Source organism: Carlito syrichta, unplaced genomic scaffold (assembly GCF_000164805.1).
Source record: "Carlito syrichta isolate Samal-C Ts95f unplaced genomic scaffold, Tarsius_syrichta-2.0.1 Scaffold313459, whole genome shotgun sequence".
Lineage (NCBI taxonomy): Eukaryota > Metazoa > Chordata > Mammalia > Primates > Tarsiidae > Carlito > Carlito syrichta.
In genome coordinates, this window is record NW_007257555.1 from 130093 (window position 1) to 155677 (window position 25585).

General features: G+C 39.6%; 1 protein-coding gene across 1 annotated transcript in view; it reads right to left on the reverse strand.

Moving 5' to 3' along the window:
• LOC103273039 (astrotactin-2) overlaps nt 1-25585 on the reverse strand; it is a 358841-nt gene that overhangs the window by 117592 nt on the left and 215664 nt on the right. Inside the window, exon 8 of the mRNA XM_021718790.1 lies at nt 15251-15439. Within this exon, the coding sequence (XP_021574465.1) occupies nt 15251-15439 (189 nt within the window). The remainder of the gene's footprint in view (nt 1-15250; nt 15440-25585) is intronic.

The following is a 25585-nucleotide window of genomic DNA, read 5'->3' on the forward strand; positions in this document are numbered from 1 at the left end:
TAACACTCCCCTCAGCTTGACTAAACTCCAGACAGGCTTCTTCTAGACTCTAGGTCCCTGACCTCCCTTTTCTTAGAGCTTTTACTTTACAAACTTGCAATGTACATTCTTTCTCTGCCCCTTTAAGATATAAATCTTTTTAAAAAGCTTCTTGTCAGTTTTACAACTGGGATTGTCTTTCTCAAGGACAAGGGAACCATTTTTTTGAAGTGTAATCAGAAGACAGGACTCCTATCTCCCAGTATGTGTGGGAGAGTGGAAAGCTAACTTCCATCGGCACCCATTAGCAAAAAAGATGGCCTAAACAGAGAAATATATTTGCAAAGTCAGACACATCCCCTTGTGCCAGACACATCCCCTTGTTCAATATCCCCTAACGTCCTCCAGTATTTTTCCACTCACCTCCATAATTACAAACCCTCTCGTCCTTTGGAATTACGTTCAGATCTCATTACTGTTGCCAGCCTTAAATAAAGGCTTCCTTGCCTGTTTAACATGGTCCGGTGCAATTTTTGTTTTGATAGTAGTATGCTGGATGAACTCCCAGATCAGGAAAAGGACATTTAGTAAAAACTAAGAAAATTTAAGATGCCGAGGCAGGAGGACTGCTTAAGCCTAGGAGTTCAAGACAAGTCTGGGCAACAAAGTGAGACCTCGTCTCTACCACACACAAAAAAATCAAAAAATTAGCCAGACATGGTAGCACATGCCTGTTCCAGCTACTCAGGAGCCTGAGGTGGAAGAATCATCTGTGCCCAGGAGGTCCAAGTTGCAGTGAGCTGTGATTATGCCACTATACTCCAGCCTGGGCAACAGAATGAGACCCTGAGACACCGACTCAAAAACAAAAACAAAAAACAAACAAAAACCTAAGGAGAGCTGAATAAAATATGAACTTTAGGTCATAGCAATGTATTAATTAAGACGATACTAGGGGAAACTAGGTGTAGTATACGTAAGAACTCTCTGTATTATCTTTGTGATTTACTTATAAATCTAAAACTGTTTTAAATAAAAAGATTTTTAAAAATAATAATGCTAACTGAGGCTGGAGGACATTATGCCAAGTGAAATTAGTCACGTACAGAAAGACAGACAGAACTGCATGAGCTCACTTACATGTGAAGTCTAAAAAGTCGAACTCATAGAGTAGAATTAGATTATCAGAGGCAAGAGGTGGAGAGGGTGAGGAATGGGGGGGTGATGAAAAGGGAGATGTTGATCAAAGAGTACAACATTTCAGTCAGGAAGAGTAAGTTTCAGTGATCTATTGCTCAAAATTATAATGCTTATCTCATTATTGCTTTAACAAGAAGTTTTTAAATGTTCTTACCATAAAAAAAGTATGAGGGGTGATAAATGAATATGTTAATTGGCTTAATTTAATCATTCTACAATGTATCCATATAGCAAAACATCATATTGTACACCATAAACATATATATTATTTGCCAAGTGAAAATAAAATATATATTAAACAATAATCCTAGCTGAGTGGGGTGTGGGAAAGACCATTCAAGTGTCAGAAAAAGCCAGGCAGGCAAGACTCTGACATCGTCTGTGTGATGACAGACAAATTATCAGACCTCTTTGAGTCTCGGTATTATCTATAAAATGACAACTTGCATGTCCACTAACATCATGAATTCCCAGTAGTGGCAGAAGATGTTCCTTGGTGGGAAAAAACGTCTTAGCCGTTCTAGTGCTCTGTGGCCCTCCAATGCTTAATCCGGTGCAACAAAACCTTATCCCTTAGTATTTAATTCCTCTTGTTAAGGAGAAGTCAGCCTTAATTTATTTTTTTAAATGGGGAGGGTTGATAATTTTTTTCTTTAAAGTTAAGAAACACAGACTTAGATAATAACAAAAAGAAAGTATAGTCTTTTTCCTTTATACTAGCGTTAGACTCTGAGTCTTGTTCAGCTCGAATCACTAGAATCTGGGACATAATAATCACTCAATGTATACTTATTGGTTGAATCACAAAGCTGAAGGAAATTTAGTTGTGATTTAGCTTAACCCTCAAACTATGTTCCTACCTCCTTTGTAAATACAGCTACAAAGTGCCTGTATGACTTTTGGTAGTGTTTATTCCCAGTGACTGGGTCCTCACTAACTCCTAAGAAATAGAGAATTAATAGAAACTTAGAGGGGTATCCTTTGGAGTCACTTTAATTCTCTGAAGTACAGTATGACAAGTAAGAACAATGTCATCATCGTTTTTCTTTCCCCCTACTCTAGAAAGCATCCAAAAAAAAAAAAAAAAATGAAGCAGCTTCAAGGGTATAGGGAACTCACGGAAGAATGGAGGGGTTGACTTAGGGCTTAAGGTTTGTTCAGAGCCTTCAAGTGCACATTGAATTTACCAGCCCTGAGCTACCCAAATGCTGCAGCTTTGACTCCTGGCTTATGCCTGCTAATTAACTACCCACTTAATGTGCTCCTCTGAGGATCTTATGCGACATAAAAATAAATGCTCATTTTGGACTCTTAAAAGCCACCTTTGAGGTGTTCCACTAGATTATCATTAATAGTAATTATTCAGTGGTGATGTTACATAAAACCCCAGCCACTGCCCTTGGAGCTCTCTGTATTAATTCACATCCAATACACTGTGATCATATCTTTCATTAGAATTGTTACTAAATACATTTCTATTCAGGACAGCTCTCTGAAATGAAAATATTTTTCTAAAAATTAATTTTCTTGATACACATGCGTAGGTATATTAATGTGAGCTTGCTTAGAATAGACTTTTTCATTTCTCTGGAAGGAATATAAAGAAAGTAATGCTGGTGAATTTGCATCTCACATGATTTCAAGGGTGACAAGATGCACAGATCAACACAAAATTTCAGAGTGAGTGGTATTTCATAGATCTTTGGACTCATGTTAAGAACATGTCGCTAACATTCGCACATGTCTTTACAAGGCATTTTAATCCAACTTTTCTCATCACCTCCCTCTCTTTCCTGTAATTCTCCTTTGAGGTAGTTACTATTACAATCCCTGTTTTAATGGTGAGCCAAGTCAAGGCTCAGAAATGTTATTAGATAGTTATGAGGTCTTACAGCTGGTGATGGTTCCCATACTTTGGTGCTTAAACGGCCCTCCTGATTGAATACCCATCCTCTGCCATGGGCTCCTTATCTGCACAATCCCATTCCCGCACTTTCTTCGTGACCCACCTTGATGTTCTATGCTCTTCCTTGGCTGGAATACTCCCTCACCTAATAGCTAACTTTTGCTCTAACTTCCAGGTCTGTCATCAGTTCTTCCAGGAAGTCTTGCCTGTCACTCACCCACACCAAGGTGGGGCCACGTACTCCACTATGGTCCCTCACCCTCCTCTACTTCCTTCTATCATGAGCCACAGTGGAGTGCAAAATGTGCATGTTCCATGGTCCAACTGCACAGGAGTCTACAAAGCTTTATATGGCCCGTACATAACAGATGTTCAACAAAAACTTAATAATTAACAAATGAGAACTAGTGCTCAAACCTCTGACCTCAAGTGCATTCCTGTGGCATCATCCCATTATCTCCCATAATTAATTAAACAACAATAACCAATGACTTCTGGTGTTTGATTTCTTCCTAGAGTAAGATATGGATGTTGCCTTAGCATAATGTAAATAGAGTAAAATTTCAGGACTGTGGACTTCATTAATTAAGGATGCATTATGCTTGGCCAGGGGCTGGATGGCTCATACCTTTGAAGTGTTTATTTATAAAAGAGATTGCTAAGCACATTAGTGCCTTAGCAGTGTAAACAAGATCATGGGGGAAATGGCAGAAGATACTTAAGAGAACAAACTGCCTGGAGTCACTTTGGAAGCACCCATTATGAACAAACAATCACTGTGCTAATTACGATTGCTCTGCTAATTACAATTACTGTGCTAATTACAATCTATCCTTATCTGTTCCGCAGGTTCCCTACAGACTTTTGCTTCTGAGCACTTAGACCAGCCTGAGTTACTGCCCATATTTGAGTGTAATGAAATTGCGCTTCTTTAAAAATTGTCTCTGCTTCAGTCTCAATGATTCAGATAGGCTTTTCCCTCCCAGAAAAAGAACACCGTCAGGGATTTTGAAGCCAGAAAATTTAAAACAAAACCAGAAAAAAGGGAGGGGGGCCTGTGAAGAGAAGTGAAATGGACCTTGTTGCTTTTGTTGTTTTAGCACCTTTTGCAGACTACAGACACATTTTTAGGTTAGTTGGAGAATATTTGAAACATGCTGCGTATAATTTGCTTTCTCATAAAATGATCATGTTTGGTATATTTAGAGATGTGAACATGGAGAATAAAAGCTAAAAAAATTAAAGTGGCTATTTTTCTTTCTTCTCTGGCTATAAATAGGGGAAAGATTAGAGAGGCCTTGTTGAAAAGTACACTGAAGTTCCCTGCTCCTCATAAAAAAATAAAATAAAATAAAGAGCATCTTTCACTAGATCTTAATTTTACTACTTACTTTCTGTCCACAATTAAACTAATGAGGGTTGAGGGTATGAGATGTTTATTTCAGTGCTTAAGAATAATACAGTTTCAGCCAGACCCAGTGGCTCAGCCTGTAATCCCAGCACTGTGGGAGGCCGAGGCAAATGGATGCCTGAGCCCGCAGGTTCGAGACCAGCCCGGGCAACTTGGCGAGACCTCATCTCTACAATAAATCAAAAATTAGCTGGGCATGATAGTGCACGCCTGTGGTTCCAGCTACTTGGAAGGCTGAGGCTGAAGGATCGCCATATCCCAGCAGGTCGACACTGGGGTGGCTGTGAGTGTGCCACTGCACTCCAGCCTGGGTGACAGAGTGAGACTCCAACTCATAAAAAATAATAATAATAATAATACAGCTTCACCCAGTCCAATGTCTCCTCTCAAATGGATTTCTCGCTACTTTTCCAGGAGGTTGTCTTCAACCTTTGACCTGGAGCAGAATGCACCCCAGGTCTCTGCTGGTGAATTGCTTTCTATTGCATCCAATGATGGCTGAAATTGCAGCATGGGCATGCAGAGGAGGCTCTGATCTGGGCACCCAACTGTGGCTTTGGGACACTGGAGCTGGCAGCCTGCCTTGTGTAAGTCCCTCTCCTGCTGATACAGATCTCTGAGTATTCCCTTGCCCATCCGTGAGCAGGGCAGATGGACACAGAACAACATGTACTACATGATGCACTCAGGGCCTATTAGATTGTAGGACAGGACTGTTCACCCTGGCTACTGCAAAACTGAAATATATGCTCTGCGCTTGATCACTCTGGAGAGAAGTATGGGAGGAAGACTTCAGGATTCCATGGTTCTCTAGTGTCATGGCATTGGGACTTGGTTCCTATTATCAAACAAATGGAAGAACAGCAATCCTCTATTCTCAGCTATAACTTAGGCAGCTATGGTTCCCATCTCGCATTTCAGTTGGGCTTATCACTTTGCTATTCAAAGTTGGTCCTCAAACCCAGCAGCTCATTTGAAATGCAGGGTCTCAGGCCTTACTACCTGTGAACTACTGAAGCAGAATCTATACTTCAGTAGGTTCCCTTGGTGATTGATACCACATTCAAGTTTGAGAAGCACAGGTATAATTCATGCATATTGAGTTCTGACTACAAGCAGAGATAGAAAATCCCTACCTTTAGATAAGGTTTTCATGTATAATAATAAAGATGAGCTAAAATTTCCTTTCCTGCTCTTGGAGGAACATGTAGTTTGAGACTATATGCACATGCATGTTTGCACACATTATCTGGAGACTGTAGAATGCTTAAGAGGGCAGATCTTGAATCCAGCTCCATCATTTTCAGGCTGTGTGACCTTGGATGCTACACCTCACTTCTCCGGGCTTAGGTTTTCTCATGTAAAGAGTATGAGCGTCAACTTGTTCTGTCCATGTGTTTCATGGGATAAATATGTGATCTATACCCCTCAAAGACAGGCTTTGAAAAGAATAGAGAAAATAATTTTACATGATCAATTATGCTTAAGAGTATTGGGAAATGAACCAGAGGATGATATGTGGTGATAACAGGGGAAGAAAATCAGGAAAGGTAGGATTGAGCAAGGCTGATGTGCAGCCCAGCAAGGCTTATTGGTTAAGTTTCATTCAGTTTGGATGGGCCTCCTTCCTTTTGATCAAGTATCACTTCTATGGTAATCATTAAATATTTTTAATATCACCTCAGAGGTAGAAGATTAGTACACTTTTGGATCTGGGCCAGGCCCAATATCAAATTCCACACAGTAAATACCAGCATCTAAATCCCATATCCCTAATGAGATGTATTTCACTGTAGACCATCCCAACAGCCCTTCAGGACACCTATATGACACAGGTGGTAGACTGTATCAGAGAGATTATGTTTTTCTCAAGTATGATTGCACACTATCTAAATGGTCCATCTCCCACAGATCCCAAGAGCATGAAGGGTCAAGCTTATGTCCCTATCCTGTGTATTTTTGTGAAAACACTGGACTTCTAATCTTATCCTGGGCAATTTATGATATCTTTGAGCTTTTGACCCTACCCTGGGCATTTTGTGAAAGCACTGTGTTCACCAAAATGTGTGTTGCTTGGAAAAAATTGAGAAGATGACTCTATACAGCTTCTGAAATTGTAGGGGGAAAGAACTTAACTGAAGGCAAAGGAAAGAATTTTTTTTTGAGTTGGAGTCTTACTCCATCACCCAGGCTTGAGGGCAGTGGCATGTTCACAACCACCCCAGTGATGACCTGCTGGGCTCTGGCGATCCTTCCACCTCAGCCTTCCAAGAAGCCAGAACTACAGGTGCTCACTACCCTGCCTGGCTAAGTTTTTGATTTATTGTAGAGACGAGGTCTCACCGTGTTGCCCAGGCTGGTCTCAAAACCGTAGGCTTAGGCAATCCTCTCGCCTTGGACTCCCAAAATGCTGGGATTACAGGCTTAAGTCACTGTGCCTAGCCAGGAAAGAATATTTAATAAGAGTTTACTATGTGCTAGGAATCTTGCTTATTGATCTGTCAATTTTTACCACAATCCTTTGAAAATATTTTGAGGCACAGCTCCATTTTATAGTTGATGAGCTTGGGGTTCACAGAAGTTAAGAGATTTACCCCAAGCCACACAGCTAGGAAATGGCAGACACGGGCTTTGGACCCTGTGAGGTTTTTCATGGCAGCAGCTCAGGCAGAAATAGGATTGGGTTCTTGCAGGATCACACACATGAAGGGGACCTTTGCCTAAGATTCCTCCTAGTTATGGATTTGGTAGCCTCTTATGGCACCTGGGTCCTCTGTCTGCAGAGAACAGATATGAAACAGGTGTCGATTTCTTTTAATTATCACCACACCAGGAAGCAAGTTTTGTTACCATTTTTCTTCTTTAGAAAGCAGGATTTATTGAGAGGACTTAATTAAATAGTGTGCCTATCGTCACACAGTTGACAAACGGCAAGATGGGACTCTAGTCCATAGCTGATTTCTTAGACAACAGGTTACTGTATCCCCAAATTGCTGGATCATGTGAACCACCTGGAAATACTGGTGGAAATTAACTTTTTCTTCACCTAGGAAACAATGGTGGGTCTTGGTTCAGCCCCACATGATTCTTATGATCAGGTGAGTAGGGAAGGTGTCACTAAGCCCCTAGCCACGAGGGTTGAGTAGTAAGAGTGCTGTACTCAGGGTCAGAAGGCCTTAGCCTTTGTCTGAGATTTGTACCAAACTTTTTGATTTATAGAAGAAGCAACAGAAACCAGCGGGAAGAATAGTCAAGGGTGATATGGCAGGAAGTAGCAGAACTGTATCAAGAACTCATAGAAGCAGAGAGAAGAATGGTGGTTGCCAGGGCCTGGGAAGAGAGAGAAATGGGGAGGTGATAGTTAAAGGGTGCAAAATTTTGGTTGTGCAAAACAAATAACTTCTGAAAATCTGCAATACAGCATAGTGCCTATAGCTAGCAGTACTTTACTGTACACTTATAATTCACTAAGAAGGTAGATATTATGTTAAATGTTCTTACTATAAATAAGATAAATAAATAAAGGGAGTGGGCCATCTATCTATGACCTTGAGATGGTTTCGCTGGTATGTACTTAGCCTCAAACTCATCGAGTTGTATACATTAAATATGCACAGCTTTTATATGTCAATCATACCTCAATAAAGTGGTTTTGAAAAAGAAAAAGAGAAAATCAGCTCTGTTATTCCAGACCTTTTGGTACACCCGATATTAGCCTTGATTCCTATAGAAGATGTCAGAAAACCTTGGAAAATCTGAGTCACAGAAAAGAGATTTTTCTGCAGACAGCCCAGGAATCAGAATGCCAGGAAATAACACCTCTTGACTCTTCTGACCCAGCCTCCAACTGCTAGAAAGTTGTGTTTCCAGCTGAACTCAGTGGCTCAGCCTGTATTCCCAGTGCTTTGGGAGGCCGAGGTGAGTGGATTTCCTGAGCCCATGGGTTTGAGACCTGCCTGGGCAACTTGATGAGACCTCATCTCTACAATAAATAAAAAATTAGCCCACTTTAACCCACTTTAGCCCACTTCCAAGATCTCACCAATGATCTCCCCAAAAGGTGTCAAACTGCTATGTCTCCAAGTGACAAGTTGAAGATTTTGCTAAGAGATGGAATATTATGGAATACTGCTTCATAAAGAGGGTTGAGAATGGCATTGAAATTCAGAAGCTAATGCCTTCTTTTAATTAATGATTTCTTCACTACCAGTCTCTCTGCTTTTTCTTATTTCAATGAGATCATGGTCTATTATAAAGCACCCAGGTGGTGTGGAAACACAACTTTCTTTTTTTTTTTTTTTTGAGTTGGAGTCTCATTCTGTCACCCAGACTGGAGTGCAGTGGCTGCTCCCGGCCACTGCAGCCTTGACCTGCTGGGATCCGGCTATCCTCTCGCCTCAGCCTTCCAAGTAGCTGGAACTACAGGCATGAGCTACCATGCCCGGTTAATTTTTTATTTATTGTAGAGATGAGGTCTCATCAAGTTGTCCAGGCAGGACTCAAACCCACGGGCTCAGGAAATCCTTTCATCTCGGTCTCCCAAAACGCTGGGAATACAGGCTGAGCCACTGAGTTCAGCTAGAAATACAACTTTCTAGCCTGGTTCTGCCATTAATTCTCTATGGGACTTTGGTGCTGGTGCTCCTGTACAGTGTCAAGGTTGGATCCTGTGTCTCCAAGCCAAGTCAGAGTGGATATAGTGCAGAACAACAGATGGGGAGTTGGAGGCGTGGCTTATCCATTTATTAATTCTGTGATTTTAGGCAATTAGTCACTGTGAAACTCAGGTAGCCCATTTACAAAATGGGAACGTTTGTACAAACTGTTCTCCTATGCTCTTCCATAAGGTCTATGGTTTTTCAGTAATGGAATGAAGAAAATTGACAAATGACTAGAAAGTCATATAACAGCTCTCAGAGATGGAAATATGAAGTGGGAGGATGCTGGGACCCTGGTACCCTTAAGCCCAGATGCTATCATTTTTTAAGCTGTTCTACTTTTAGGTTAGCTGGCCTGACCTCTGTGTGCTCCAGTGTAGTACATGGTATTGCTGTCTCACAAATATTTCTGTGTCTTTGCTTCTCAGCACATGAACACTGCATGTCTCTGCCCAATCCTTTGAGGTAGCCATGAAACGTGATCTGTCCAGAAATGTAAGCAGAATGTCACCACTAAGAGGAAGTTATGAGAACCAAGTTTGTTTCCCATTACAATAGCATTCACAGAAGCACATAAAGATGATTCTCTTGTCAGTTCAGTTTCTGAAACATCAGAATGACCAAGACCCCTACCACTTTGTGTCAGCCTGACACCATTTATGATCAACATAAAAGGTGAAAGGAAGGAAAAGAAGGATCCAGAAGCAGCAAGTATAATTAATTGTCTCCCTGAAAGGCTTTAGAAAACCATAAGGCAGAACAGCATTAGAAGTCACTTAATAGGAACTAAGTCAGTATTCTCAGCTGGGGAACAAGTAGATGTCGCTAACAAAGATCAGCTTTTCTCAAATCCTTATAGAAAGACCTTCTGTCTTGGCAGATGTGGGCTGTGGGTGCTGAATTCCCAAATTCCACCCTGTACCCCAAACAGTCCTCTTATGCTATACAATACGCACATTTGATAAGAAGACCAGATTGAAAAGAACCTTTCTAATAAATCTCTCATGAGCTCCTTCAGCTCTTTGTTCCATCATTTTTGAAGGCCTGTAAGCAAATGTCTGCTGCGAGCAGAACTGTCTTACTTTTGATGAGACTTTTGCAATACCTACCCTTGCAATTTGCTCACCCCTTATTCCCAAGCAACTTCTCCTAACTGCCGTTTCTGAGACTTCGTGTTCAATAATAGTCCTTGACTGATGTTTATCTAAATCCCTGCAATTTATAACCAAAGTTGACCTTTCTTCCTTATAGGAATGAAGTAGAATGAATGAGGATGGGGTAGGGGCACGGAAAAAACTACAAACAAATAAACATCAAATACCACCAACCTTTGGTGAATTTATCTCACTCTGACAGGCTGTCATGTCCCACACTGATCCAGAGCTAAGGGAAGGGGATTGTGATAGTGACCTTGCATGGGGCATACAGACCAACACTGTGCACCAAAAGGGATTAGAAACAGCAAAGCCTGACATCATCTACTGGTTCTGGGGGCAAGTAGAGTGAAATCATTGAATCTCTACATTTCCACAGCACTTGACATTCTACCAAAGGCTTTTATGTACATTCCCATCCACCTGAACATGATTCCTAATCTGGTGGCCTCTCCCAGGACTACACAGTCTCTTAAAACAATCCTCATTCCCTCCCTGGGAAGAAACTATATTTTGGATGAATACGCTTTTCTTACTTCTCTATCTCTTTAGGTCTCTCCTCCAGTCTTTCCGTCTGTCACACCTTTCCCACTCCCTTGCCTTTTGCCATCTATCTCCTTATTTCCTTATCTCTGTTTACTGCTCTACATTTCCTTTTCATTCTTTCCATGCTTGCTTCTCCCTCCTGCTCTGACATAGACTTGTCTTTCTTTTCATGTCTCTGCTCTTTGTGATGGTCTTTCCTTGTCAATCTTGTCATGTCACTATCTTTCCTCGTGCATCCCTTAGTGTGTGCCATGTTTAATCTTGGCACATGGTGCAACCCTTTAGATTGGTCAGAAAACATCTCCACATGTTCATTCCCCAGGTACAGGCTGCAGCTTAAATGTGGCGACCTGAAGAGGTAGTATGTCATGGATAGCCTTTACCTAAGATCCCTCTTAGTCATATATTTGGCTTCCCTCTATGGCACTTAGGTCTTCTCGCTGTGCTGGGAGCAGGGATAGAACACTGTGGTTTCCTCCCACATGCCAATATGGGATATAAAGAAGTTGCATATATCCCAAACCCGAGGAGCACTGGTTTGTAAGCCAGAAACTCTAACATTCCAGAAACTCTAACTTTCCTTCTGAGAGTTCTGATCACTATGAGTACTGAGCAAGTTACGTCCTTTCCTGAGCCTCAGTTTCTCCATCTGTACAACAAGGAGGTAGGTTTGAATGAGTGCTTGTCTAGTTCAGAGACTTTAAGTTTTGAAGCTTTCTGTAAAGCAGAAACCCAGGTTGCTCTTTTAGAAGTTTAAAAGAGGAAATGAAAATGCAGACCTCTCTTATTTCAGCAATTTCTAGGTATGGTTATCTGGGCAGGGACAGGGAGGAGAGCAAAGCAGAACTATAGCTGTCACATAAGAGACATTTTAGCTGGTAGAGAGATTGATATCCTAGGCCAGGCAGTCAGGAAATGAGGCATATGGCGAGACGGCTGGTGGCAGTGCCTGCTGGCTACTCTCTAAGGCTGGACCGGAGATTGCTTGGAGGAGGGAGGAAAGGAAGTAGGAGGAGGCGAGAAATTACAACTGTTTTTGACGCTGAAAAACTTTGCAGGCTTTCTGTAACTTGGAGGACAAAGAAGCTCCAGCCTTGTCCTATCTGGGCTCAGAAGAAGAGACTGGAAAAGATAAATTTAGACACATTGGTAGTAGTCTGCCTTCCCACAGTAGGGAGTCAGCTGACCTAGCATGGCTCTAAGAGGTGACATGGTCTGGGAATGGAAATAATTGCAAAAAAAGTTTGGCTGAAGCCAAAGATGAAAGTGCTTAAGTGATGGATTGTTCTAATATAATGGTACTCTCAAGAGTTCCCTACATCTTGGGGTAGTCATCAAGAGAAAAAAAGCCTATTCACTATATTCTCCTCCATGAGCAATTTAGGGTATCCACAGGCCCTGACTATTCAGAGACAACCCAAGGTTGAAGATCTGGGAACAAAGGGCTGAGTGCGTGAGGCAAAGAGGACTTTTGAGAGGGCTAAAATTCTGCCTGAAACTGAACAATCCCAGGTCAGCCCTGAAGGTGCTATGTTGTTTCTTACTGATCAGTCTATTGGCAGTGGGGAGACCAACACACCAGGAAATCAGATCTGAGAACATGGGCCAGCCCTGCAGTGACTTGCTTTGTGACCAAGTCTATTAACCCACCCATAAAATGAGAATCCAGAATTTCATGAAGTCCTTTCAGGATCCAGTCACTTAGTACTCACATGGAGCCTTCTTTTGAATCAAGCTAGTCTTCACACAAAAGAATGGGAACTGTACGTTGGACCATTTATCACATGCCAGCCACTCTGAGAGTTGCCTTGAAAAATCAAACTACATAAAACTTGTGATGTGCCTATCACAGTGGCTGGCATCTGATAAAACATTCCATTTTAAAGATGAGACAGTAGATTATGTTTGTCATAGGTGACATGGGGATTTGAGGTCAAGTTTATCTGCAGGTCTCTGTCTTTTCTTGACTCCCACTCCTGCTTGTCCATATGTCTAGGCCTTTGCAGGTTTCTCTCGGGACAGAGCAATGCCCTTATCTCTCCCAGTATTCTTTGCTACCAGTTCAAACTCCAGTTTGCAAACCTTGTCCTTTGAGAAGTCCATTATCTTTTCTTTTAATTCCATCACATGAGAACTTTGGGAAACTATTGGCTTTCCTTGGAGCACTGTTTAGCAAATTACATTTTTCTATATTTTTTCCAATTGTGTGTTTCATCTTGCAAGCTTTAAAATATTTTTTCTTAAAGAGAGGAGTAATTCTTTCATTTTTTTCTTTTGGATTCTAAGTTTCATTATTCTACCCATCATGATGCTCAAGACAGTTTCACAGATGATTAAAATTATAGAAAACTAGCAGTATAGAATCTCAGCATTGAGTGGTAGTTCATGTAGAAAATTCTTCTATAATTTCTTCTTCTGGAAGAACATTCCTTCCAGAGATTTTTCCAACAAAGTAGTAATTTGCCTCTGTTTTAGCATCTGAGTCACGGATCTGCTCCCCAACTATACCTAAGTGTCAGAGAGTCTGGTGGCTATTTTTATCTCATTTTTTATTTTATCCCCAATAACCAGCATGGTACCTGGGACACAGGAGGTGCTCAAAGAGCATTTGATGACCACAAGAATGAAAGACTTTAAGTAAGTCACATCTTCATTTTCATTCTCTAAAATGGTAAGTGAGGGAGTTTGTTGAATTGAAAGACAAGGGCAAAGCTGTAGTGTCTGCCAGACTTGATTCTTGACTCTACCTCTAAATAGATGATGACCTTGAGAAGGTCACTCGGTCTCTTTTGTTTGACTTCTCAATTGCAAAATGGAGATCATGGTGCCTCAAAGGATCTAATAATAAAGCTAAAATGGCATTATCCTGGCTCTCTCATTTTTAGAAGGGGGTCTTTGGAAAGTTACTTTAGATTTCTGTTACTCTTCTGTATAAAGGAGATAATAATAGCCCCTACCTCACAGAGCCATGGTGAGGATTACATAATAGAGGGTCAATGCTTAGAATACCCCTTGGCATATGGTAAATTAATGTTAGTGGCCATTATTACTGTTGCTAGTAGTAGTATTAGTAAAGACATAGCATAAACATTAATAAATGGCAACCATTATTACCACTCTTGTACTATTAATAAGATGATGGAATGGGATAACAATGACTACGAAGGTGATTTCTTACTAGTTATGACTTTAATTAATATGACCTCAAATGATAAGGAGAACCATGCTTATTCCTTTTTTATACAAAACTGTCTAAAAGTACAGTTTGTTTATTTTTAGAGAATCCTTTCCCACACATGGAACAAATCTCCTCACTCTACTATCATGGTTCTTCAGAGGCATGAATAAATTCCACCCAAAGTTTCTTTTCTTCAGGCAGAACAGCTCCAACTTCTTCAACTACCTAAGAAACCTTTTACCACTAGCCTGCATGTCTAATCTCACATAATATGGTCAACATAGTCCCTACACTATCCTTTCTTATTTGATGAATGTCCCTTTCTTTTTTTTTGTTTTTTTGAGTCAGAGTGTCACTCTATTGTCCAGGCTGGAGTGCAGTGGCACGCTCATGGCCACTGAGGCGATCCTTCTACCTTAGCCTTTCAAGTAACTGGGACTACACTCATGCACCACCATGCCCAGCTAATTTTTTTTATTTATTGTAGAGATGAGGTCTCCAAGTTGCCCAGGCTAGTCTCGAACCTGTGGGTTCAGGTAATCCTCTCACTTCAGCCTCCCAAAGTGCTAGGATTATAGGCATGAGCCACCATGACCAGCCTCCCTCTCATCTTTTAATTTCTCATGTACCTCCATATTTATTAACAGGGAAAGAAGCCTTTAGCATACTGATGGGCAAAAAACAATTTTTAAACAACTTTACTAAGATTTGGTTTCTTTTTTGTTGTATGTGTTTGTATATAGACTGATAAATAGATAAGAAGAAACAGAGAAAGGGAGATGTTTTAAGAGTGTTCAGGAAATTGTTAATTCATATATTTCTGGGTGATGGGATTTTTATTTTCTACTACATTAGATTTCATTATTTTTGAACTGCCTGAATAGCATACACAGGATATTTATTTTTCAGTAGACAGAAAGATTAATTAAAAATTTAAAAATACCATTAACTGTACCTATAAGATGATTTAAGACTGAATTTAAAACATGTGAATAGAGTTAGAAAAATGGAAATATGGGACAAATATTAGCTAGATACATGGAATAGAAACCTCATGGAATAAATTTTGCTGACTTTTTACACTCCATGGGTAGGTGTCTGTGAGCTTAAGGAGATGCTGGCCAGTATAACTATTCCATTATGCCTGTGGCTTTCTTGCCCTGCCCAGATTGTGGGTCAGTGACTCAGACCAGCAATGTACAAATGTCTGCCCCATACCTAAAGGTCATCTGGAAGACTTGGCCTTGGTTCACATGCTGTGTCCGGTTGTTATAACCATGTAGCATCTCTCCAAAGAGGGTGTCGTTGAATTTGGAGTCAGGTTTAAGGCACTTGGGGCCTTCACAGACATCTGAGAGCATCAGGCAAGATTTTCCATCAGGTGCCAGCTTGTACTCCTCCACACAACTGCATGAGAAAACAGAGACAAATGTTAGCTCTATGTTCTGGATGCCCTCATTGGGGGTGACCTAAAACCAAGGCCTCCTTTGTCTGCAAAACAGGTCAGAGTTTAGGAATAGAGATAGCTATTCTGGCTAAAATCTATCTAGGGCATAGATGTCTGGAGACAAGCAGATTAATCCTGTAAATTGGTGAATTCAAATAATGTCATTGGTACATTTTGGAAGAGTCAAGAAGATACCAGCGTGCACATCCACACAAAGCAAATTTTAAAAATGTTTCCACAAACACACACATTTTTTAAATACGTGACGAATTCAAGGAAAATTATCAGCTTAGTTTCTTAAACTAGAATTTATTCTCAGTGTATCTGGACCATGGACAACATAAGGTTTCTATTCAATTAGCAATGTTAGTAGCCTCTGTTGGTCTCTAATCACCCATTCTAGACACCCATCATAGACAGGAAGGCCTATGACATGTCTTTGAGGCAGGGATGAGCTCCTCTATGGACTAAACAGGCATCTAAATGGGATATGGAACTAATATTTGCAATTTGGGAATGTTCACAGTGGAAAAAGGATCTCATGAGTTGCAGAGGGTAGAAGAAGATAAGGGTTAGGAGAGCAGAGGTTTCAATCCCTGAAAAATCATTCCAAAGCTGGAATTCTTTGAGCTCCTATCTTTTCGTGGTCCCGTAATAGGCACTGGGGTAGGGTGCACATAAATATATAAGACAAGCAAGAGAATGGGTTGCACAGAAGAGACCTGTACAAACATTGTTTTTGCTCTCTGTGGCCTATGTGAAATTGGGCGAGTCATTGAACTTATTTGATCCCTGGTTTCCTCATATGTAAAAGAGGTTAGACACTTCTATCCTACCTCAATTCACTAGGATGCTATGAGGTCACATGATCACTTGGCTGTAAACACAGGAATTATTATGTACTTAGTGAAGTAATTATAACAGTGGCAGTTATGGTGGTATTTCTATCTGTTGAACATGTAGTACCCATGGAATACTTAATTTTTTTCTAACCATAAAGAAAAGGTAATATTATATCTGCTTTATACACAAGCAAAATACGGCGCCAAGAAATAAAGCACATCATACTATGAGTAAGTAGCAAAGTTGGCATTCAAATTCAGGTCTGTTTAGCAACAATGAAATTTTTTCAACTTCTATCTCCTCCAAATGCAGTGGTTTCTATTTGCATGATATGATCCTGGCTGGGCTGTGTCAGTTTGAGGTCATATAAAGCTGGCAGTCTCTTATTTGTCTTTCCTTCAAAGGGGGCACTGAAGATCCACTGAATCTGACTGCAAAGGGACTCAGAAATTCATGTGGGAGAGGAGAGAGGCTCTGTAGGATGGTTTGGAAAGAAAATGTACCAAGGTTGTAGGAACCAGCCAATGATGCTAGAGATGCAGAGCTCAACTGGAGGCAGAAGAAAAACAAGCAGAGCTGAAAACTTGGCCCAAGATCACTCTAGCGGAAAGCCAGGAACATCTCATGAAGAAAGTCAACTGTCACTCTTCCCTTACTTGTCCCTAATCCTGGGTGTACTGATTGGATTTCTAATATTCACCTGGCCAAAGTATAGTGGGAAGTCTTGGTGCCTTGGTGAAGTCTGTTCCCTTCTTATTGCATCTGTTAGATATAAGTAACTCCCTTTTAATATAGTTGTAGTGCAGATGAAGTGAGTGTATGTGGAAGGGCAAAGGATATGATATGTGCTTGATAAAAACTAATTCCAACCATGTATCTCAGGAAGTTTCCAGTAAATATGGAGAAATGGTTTACTGAGTACCTGGGTAGAGTTCTTTCTTCACACATACTTACGTCCCTATGCACCTATGAATAGATACATTATTACTGAAGACAAATAAGCATTATCAAAATCTATAGAGCAAAATGTGGAAGTTTTTCATTTTCCATTCCACACTTCCTGTCCCAGAGGCCATCACTGTTAATTAACTATTATATTATATATACATACATATATATATATACATACATAGCATAATAAACTCATAAACAAAATTACTCTATACATTGTTGTGAGGCAAGCATTTACACCTAATGCAACTTCTTGGAGATCTCATCAAGTCAGTATACATACAGATCTATCTTTTTTAATGGTTATTTGGCACTTCACAGTATAAATGTTCCATAATGTTTTTAACTAATTTTTATTGATGGGCACTTTGGCTGTTTATAGCTGTTTGTTGCCACAAACAGTGCCATAATGAAGATCTTTGCACATATATCATTGTGTACAAGTGTGTTTCTATAAAATGGATTCTTAGAAGAGGAATTGCTGGGCCAATGTTTTATGAATTTAACATTTTTAATAGATCTCCTAAATGGCTGCAATGCAGGCTCTACCAGTTTACAATCCTATTATTGATGAATGATACACCTCATTTTTTCACATCTTTCATGTTCATTATTGCTAATCTTGGATGTGAAAAATAACTCTTTTTTTGTTTGGGTTTGCATTTTTCCAATTACTGGTGAAATTCAGCATCTCTTCATGTCATGGACATTTGTATTTCTCCGTCTGTAGACTGTTCATGTGCTTTGACCATTTTTCTAGGGTGATATTTGTCCTTTTCTTTTTATTAGTTTGTATATACTCTGCATATTTTCTGTATATTATTACAGTATCTTTATAAGTTTTTAAAAACCTTTGTTTTTTTGATATGTATGAAATTTATTTTTGTATATGGTGGGAGTCTCACTCTTGCCCAGCCTGGAATGCAGTGGCATACTCACAGCCACCACAGCCTTGACCTGCTGGGCTCAAGCGATCCTTCTGCCTCAGTCTTCCAAGTAGCTGGAACTACAAGTACTCACCATGATTATGCCCAGCTAATTTTTTGATTTATTGTAGAGATGAAGTTGTGCCAAGCTGCCCAGGTTGGTCTTGAACTCCTGAGCTCGGGCAATCCTCTCACCTCTGCCTCCAAAAGTGTTGGGATTACAGGTGTGTGCCACCATGCTCAGCCTGAACAGTTTTTTTATTTTCAAATTTCCTGACTGTTCTTTCACAATTTTCTTTTCAGATGATTTTGGAATTGATTTTCAGTTAATTTTAAATTCCATGTAAAACCCTAGTGGAATTTTGGGTGGCTTTGTTTTGAATTTGTAGGCTAAGTTGAGGGAAGGTTTTAATTTTTTTTTATTTAATAAATATGTATTGGCAGTGAACTCACATTGTAGACTACGTGTCTAAGCCTTTCTTGCATCTGGGCTGAAAGGACCATGTAATTGGATTCTGAACAATGAAATGTGTGCTGTCAACACATAAGTCACTGACAGACTTAGCCCTTTCAAAACTTCCTGAGATTCTCAAGCCCTCTCTTCCCTTGTTATGGCAAGTCTAGAGACCGCGTGTTCCAGATGCATACTACAGGATAGAGGAACACTGCCTTAATCACCAGCGTCCTTGCACAAATAAGAAGTTAACTTTCGTTTGTAACCTGGTTGTGGGTAGGAGTGAGGCTTCATTTGTTACAGCAACAAAGCTTATCTTATCCTGACTAATACAGCATCTTTATGGTTTGGAGTCTTCTAATTCAAACACATGGTTTGTATCTCCATTTATCAAGTGTTCTTTTAAAATATTCACTGAAGTTACTGACTTTTTTCATAAAAGTCTTGTACATGTCTTGTGGAAATTATTTCTGGGCATTTATGTGAGGCATTATGTTATAGAGGTTACAAGTAGGTGTTTTGGATCCAGACCAACAGAGTCCAAATTCTGATTCCACCACATTCCATAGCTGGTGATCTTGGACAAACTGCTTAACCTCTCTGTGCTTCTTTTGCTTATCTACAAAGAAGGTCTTTTTTTTTTTTTTGAGTTGGAGTCTGACTCTGTCACTCAGACTGGAGTGCAGTGGCCACTCCCGGCCACTGCAGCCTCCACCTACTGGGCTCCGGTGATCCTTCCACCTCAGCCTTCCAAGCAGCCGGAATTAAAGGCATGCGCTACCACGCCCGGCTGATTTTTTGATTTATTGTAGAGATGAGGTCTCACCAAGTTGCCCAGGTGGGTCACAAACCTGTGGGCTCAGGCAATCCATACAAAGAAGATCTTATGTACACTGTAGAGTAATAACTTCTATTATTATAGTCCTTTACACTTCAAAAGTAGGATCAGTTTTTCACTCATGTTTTCTCTTATATTTTCTAGTTAGTTATTGCCATTTTGAGAAAGCTACTACTGATTTTTGTAAGTTGATTTTGCATCCTACCAACATAAAGAACTCATAAATTTTAATATGTCTGCCAGATTTTTCTAGATGGATGTGCATATATTTACTTAGTTTGGGCATTAGAATTATGGAATAAAATGATAAAAACTGTCCTTTTTATTTCTTTATCTCAATCCATTTTTAAGTGTTTGAGGTTATCCATTTCTCGATGATTTGATAAGATTTGCCTGTAAAATTCCCTGGGCTTGGTGTCTTCTTTTCAGTTGTAGACATTTCACTCTCTTATTATTTACTTCCATATTATCTACTTGTTTGGATTTTCTTTATCATCATGACTCAAACTTGGCAATTTATGTCTTCTAAGAATATAATACACTTTATCAAGACTTTCAAATGTATTAGTATAAAGTTCTACACAATATTCTCATTAAATTTGTTTTATCTCTTGTGCTTCAACAGTTATGTCCCAAGCTCATTCCTAATGTGTTTATTTGTGCTCTCCTCTTTCTCCCCTTGAACAGGTTTTTTGTATTTTATGGATGAGGTTTATTTTTTCTTTTCTATTTTACTTATTTTGGTTTTTATTTGTATTCATTTCTTCCTGCGGTTTTCTTTGACTTTGTTTTATAATCCTTTTTTTATGGCTGCTTGAGTCAAATGCTTCATTTGTTTCTTTTCAATCTTTCTTATTTCCTAATAAATGCTGGGGAGCTTCTGACTATGGCTTTGCCCAAATCTCATAAGTTTGATATGCAGCCCTCGTGCTCCTTTCAGTTCTAAAGAGGTGGTATCTGAGTTTGATGTTTTCCATACCCAAATGTTACTTAAAAGGCATTTTTATATGATTCCCAAACAGATTTGCTTGTTCCTGTTTTGTTGTTAATTTCTAATAGTATTACATTTTAGCCAGACAATGTAGTTTGTATAATTTCTAATTTGGTGGATTTATTGAGATTTTAAGGGAGACACAAGGTGCCAAGTTTAGGTTTTGGAGCTAATTAAACTTGAGTTCAAATAGAGGCTGTGATACCTGCAAGCTATGTGACCTGGACCAGGCCTGTTAACCTCCCTAAGATTCAGTGTCATCATCAATTACATGAGGACAATAACCATCCATATTGTAGGGCTTATGTGAGAATTAGAGATAACTTGTACACAGGACAAAACTCCCTCTCTCTCATATAGTAGCCAAGTAATGCAGTCACTATAATGTTTATTATCATTAATATTACTGTGATTTTTGTTATTTACCCTATTAACCCATTGACACTTCCCAAGGAGAGTAAATTTACTTCTGTGATTCTCATATCCTAGTTGCTGGTCTTGCTAGATCAAGATTCTTGAAGGTGACAGAGTTATCACAGTTTGATTTTTTTTCTTCAGAGTACCTAATTGGGAATTTATGTACATTCATTGGAAATAGAGTATACATATAGTTTGTGTATTTATGCATATGAAATTATTATATAGACTATAAGCTAAATATATATATTATAGACACATACATATATCTTCAAATATCAATCCTGCATTCAAGACCTCAGTTTAGTGGAATTTTCATTTATATATGACCTGATTTGCTCCTTATTATAACCTGTAATAGATAGAATAATGACACCCCCCCTTAAAAATGTCCACATCCTAATCCCCAAAATCTGTGGTTATCTTACATGGCAAAAAGGACTTTGCAATGTGATTAAGTACAAGATTTTGCCTTGGGATGATTCCAGATTATCTGGGTGGTCCCAATGTCACCACGTGGCTTTTAAAAAAATTTATTTATCTATCGAATTGTAGTCTCTCTCTGTCACCCAGGCTGGAGTGCAGTGGCATGCTCATGGCCACGGCAGCCTCGACTTGCTGGGATCAGGTGATCCTCTGCCTCAGCCTTCCAAGTAGTTGGAGTTATAGGCATGTGCCACCACGCCTGGCTAATTTTACACCATGTGGTTTTTACAAGAGGGAGACAAGCATGTCAGAGTCAGAGGAGGAGATGAAACTTAGAAGCAGAGGAGAAAATGGGGGTCGGGGGGAAGTAACGGACCATGGGTCAAAGAATGCAGGCAGCCTTTAGGAGTCAGAAAAGGCAGAATTCCCCTAAAGATTCCAGAAGAAATGCAGCCTTGCCACTCTAGATTTCAGGAATTCTGATCCCAAGGACTGTAAGACAATAAATCTGTGGTTGTTTTAAGCCACTAAGTTTGTGATAACTCATTACAGAAGCAATAGAAAATACACAACTCTCACAGGAAGTTATCGCTCCCATTTTCAGATGAGATAACTGAGGTTTAGAGAAGTTGAGTGACTTGCCTAGCCAAGAGTAGCGCTAGTAATTAAACCTAGGAGTTTGTATTTCAATGTGTGTGTAAATGTGTGTATGTGTGTGTGTGTGTGTGTGTGTGTGTGTGTGTGTGTGTGTGTGTGTGTGTGAGAGAGAGAGAGAGAGAGAGAGATTTTAATCATATCACAACTGTGGGTGTACAGTGATTTTTTTTTGCCTGGGGGTGAGAAAGGATTGTGGCTTAGCAGGAGCCATGCAGGGGGAAAACAGGGTCTCATAAAGTCAAATAATCCTCTGAGTTTTGAAATGTGAGCAGTTCTCTCCCCCAAGGCACCTCAAGGCACAGACAGGTTTATGCTAGGGTCTGTTTAGTTGTTGGTTTCTTTTTTTAATTTTATTTTTATACTATGCCACATAATTATACAGCTTCTTTAGAACATTCTGTCATCCAGGAGATTTTCTTACAGAAATTCTAAAGAGCGTAGGCTCACAGGAAACCAGCCAAGATCTACATGAAACTATATTTATACATATGCCAAAATGAAAAATATAAAATAAGTACAAAGATACAAACTGGGCATTTTAGCTGAAGGCAATGGATGTGTTACCCTTAACACACCCGTCGCCTTATAGAGAGTACTAGAACTGGATGGAACTTTAGCGAGTGCACCATAAAACCTTGTAGGTGTTTAGCTAAGAACATGTTCTATTTAATCCCCACAGCAGCATTGTAAGATGGGTACTTTCATCTCAACATTGCCAGGAGGACCCCGAGGCTTGGGACATATACGTTTATCGACCAAGGTTACACGAACACTCAGGAAAGCTAGTACCTTGACTTGAATTTTGCTCCAAATCTAATGTTCTTCCCATTTCAGCACAAATGACTTCCTCCCATCTGCTTGCCTTACAGAAGAAACCCAGACTTACAGAAAAATGTCATTACGTACAAGTTCTCAAAGCAGAGCATTTATTTATTTTTCCATATATCCACTCATGTGTTCATTCATTCATTCCTCAATGTTTTATGGATTATTTATTGAAATACATGTACTAGAAACTATTTTTTTAAATAAGGAAAATAATCAAATCCTAAAAACAAAATTAAGAACAGAGAAATGTTAAGTGTAAGTTTAGCTCAAGGAACGGTATGCCAAGTAGAATCGAACCAATGCTGGGGATACATCTAAGAGTCCTCCTACCAAGGCAAGAGGGGAGCAGGTGCCTTTTTAGCTGTCCTAATACTGACACCTGTGAGAAATCCCACTCTGGGGTCGTCAGGGCCAGAGACAGTAGCTAAGGACTTCAACTGCATTAACCTGCTAGCATCCTGAGAGTCTTTCTCGTGAAGCCCCTCAGGGCTATCCTAACATTAACCCAAGTAAAGATCAATAAAGATCTCCTCTGAGTGGTCCAGTATGCAAGTTTTACTCAAAGGAAAATACAAAGTTTTCAGAAAAGGAAAGAAAAGGGAAATAAAGGAAAGTAAGGGATGAAAAGAAAATAGAATGCCATGGGAAACTCTGGGCTAATTATATAGCGTATTTTTAACTACTTTAAGACTCCCAACCACCAAAAGAAACACTAGAATTTTACTTAACACTAATAAAGAATTTTTTTTTTTAAAAAAGGGACTGTCAATTAAACTCGGTCAATTTGATAATAACATATCTCTCAATTTCAGAGATGTTAAAATGTGGGACATCTTGGTACTCTAGAAGCAATTAAATTTTTATACTGCAGGACTTGTCAGAGTCTTTACTAACCCCAGGTGCACTGGGAATGTCTAAGAGGCAGTTACAGAGTATAGATTTTTCTATGTTGGAAACACACTGAATACTGAGTTTCCTTTTTTTAAATCTTTGATAATCTTGATCCAAAGTTATCTCCAGAATCTATGTTGAAAAACATCTATCTAAACAAATAGATGGGTGTTATATATTTCTATCAATTGTTGTTGTAAGGTTGGGTGTGGTGGCTCAAGCTTGTAATCCTAGCACTTTGAAAGGCCAAGGCAGGAGGATCACTTGAGGTCAGGAGTTTGAAACCAGCTAGGGCAATATAGCAAGATATCACCTTTACAAAAACATTTTAAAAAGTAGCCAGGCATGGTGGCTTATGCTTGTAGTTCCAGCTACTTGGGAGCCTGAGATTGGAGGATCACTTGGGCCCAGGAGTACAGGAGTACAAAGTTACAGGGAGCTATGATTGTGCACTGCACTTCAGCCTGGGTGACACAGTGAGACCCTGTCTCCAATAATAATAATAATAAAGCTATCTGTGCATATTTCTTATGCCTGAGCTTTTCAAATACTTAAACAATAGAGAGCACAGGGTTGTAAACTTTGATAAGAACTTGGCATGCAAATACATCAGATTAAAAATTAGGAATGAAGTTCATATCCTTCAACAAGAAGTCAGAGGGGCAAGAGTTTAAGGGTGCTTAATCCTAAACCAGGCGAACTGAGGCCCAATGGGAGGCTGAAAACTTCACCTGTACCTCAACCACTTAAGTGCCCAATCCTGACTTGTACCCCACAACTTAAAGAAATAAAATAAAAATTTTTTAAAAAGTGAAAATCACAGCCAAACAAGTCCTCCCAAACCTCTGCAACCAGTTACTGATAGGCAAAACCAAAACCACAGGTTTACTCTCCAGCGTTTTCCACTACTAGAGCGGACTTCAGCTTTGACAGTGAACATAAGTGGCTTTTCGTTAACTACAGGAATGTTAAATACATGCGTGTATCTCCTCTCTCTTTCCGAAAATTACATATTAGAGGATATTAAATACCTAGGCTAATAAGGATTATGGGAGGCTGGATGTGTTCTTTGAGCCAATGATTTTTAAAATCATTCATGTTGGAAGAGAGACGCCTGGGACATCTCAAGCTCCCATTTCAATGTTACCTCCTAACTGGCTGTGAGAACCCTCTGGGCCTCAGTTTTTTCCTCTAAATCATCTAAAAAATGCTGAAACTTTAAAAATATTGATGAAATTTCTTATTATATCTTACATAAGACTATATAGGAAATATTTCTCTTAGCAAGTAATATCAGAGAAAGGTGTATATCCCCTGAAAACAAAACAAAACAAAGCTAAATGAAACCCCACAGGTTTCCTTTTCTCATGCAAGGACAACAATATAATTCACTATGGGTTTTTTTTCCTCTGTTTATTTTGGTTGCCAAGACGCACAAATCTAAATTTATCTCATGTCGAGTGACTCTCCCATTTCATGCTTCTGAACCATTTTCTCTCTTTCCCTTCTCCTCCTTAAGAATGGCTCTGCTCAGTCCATCTTTGTATGAAGAGCGTTTAAGAATATATTATATTTATGTGACTAAAACCCTGGGAAGTGTGCAAGGTAGACATTGTAAACACACACACACACACACACACGAACGAAACAAACTTGGTCGCCAGGTAACTTGCCAAGGTCTTTGCAGGAGGTGACACTCTCTCACCTTTAAGACTGATTGTAAAGATTCATTCTAAATACTTATTTTAGTGTCCAGTGACCTTCTCAACCTATCTTGAATTTACCAGCTTCTGTCTACCATTATGGGACTTGTGCTCCCTCAAGTCAGGACCAAGTAAGGCTCAGCCACCTGTCCTCAGTGTCCCCTTTTCCCCTGGAGGACAC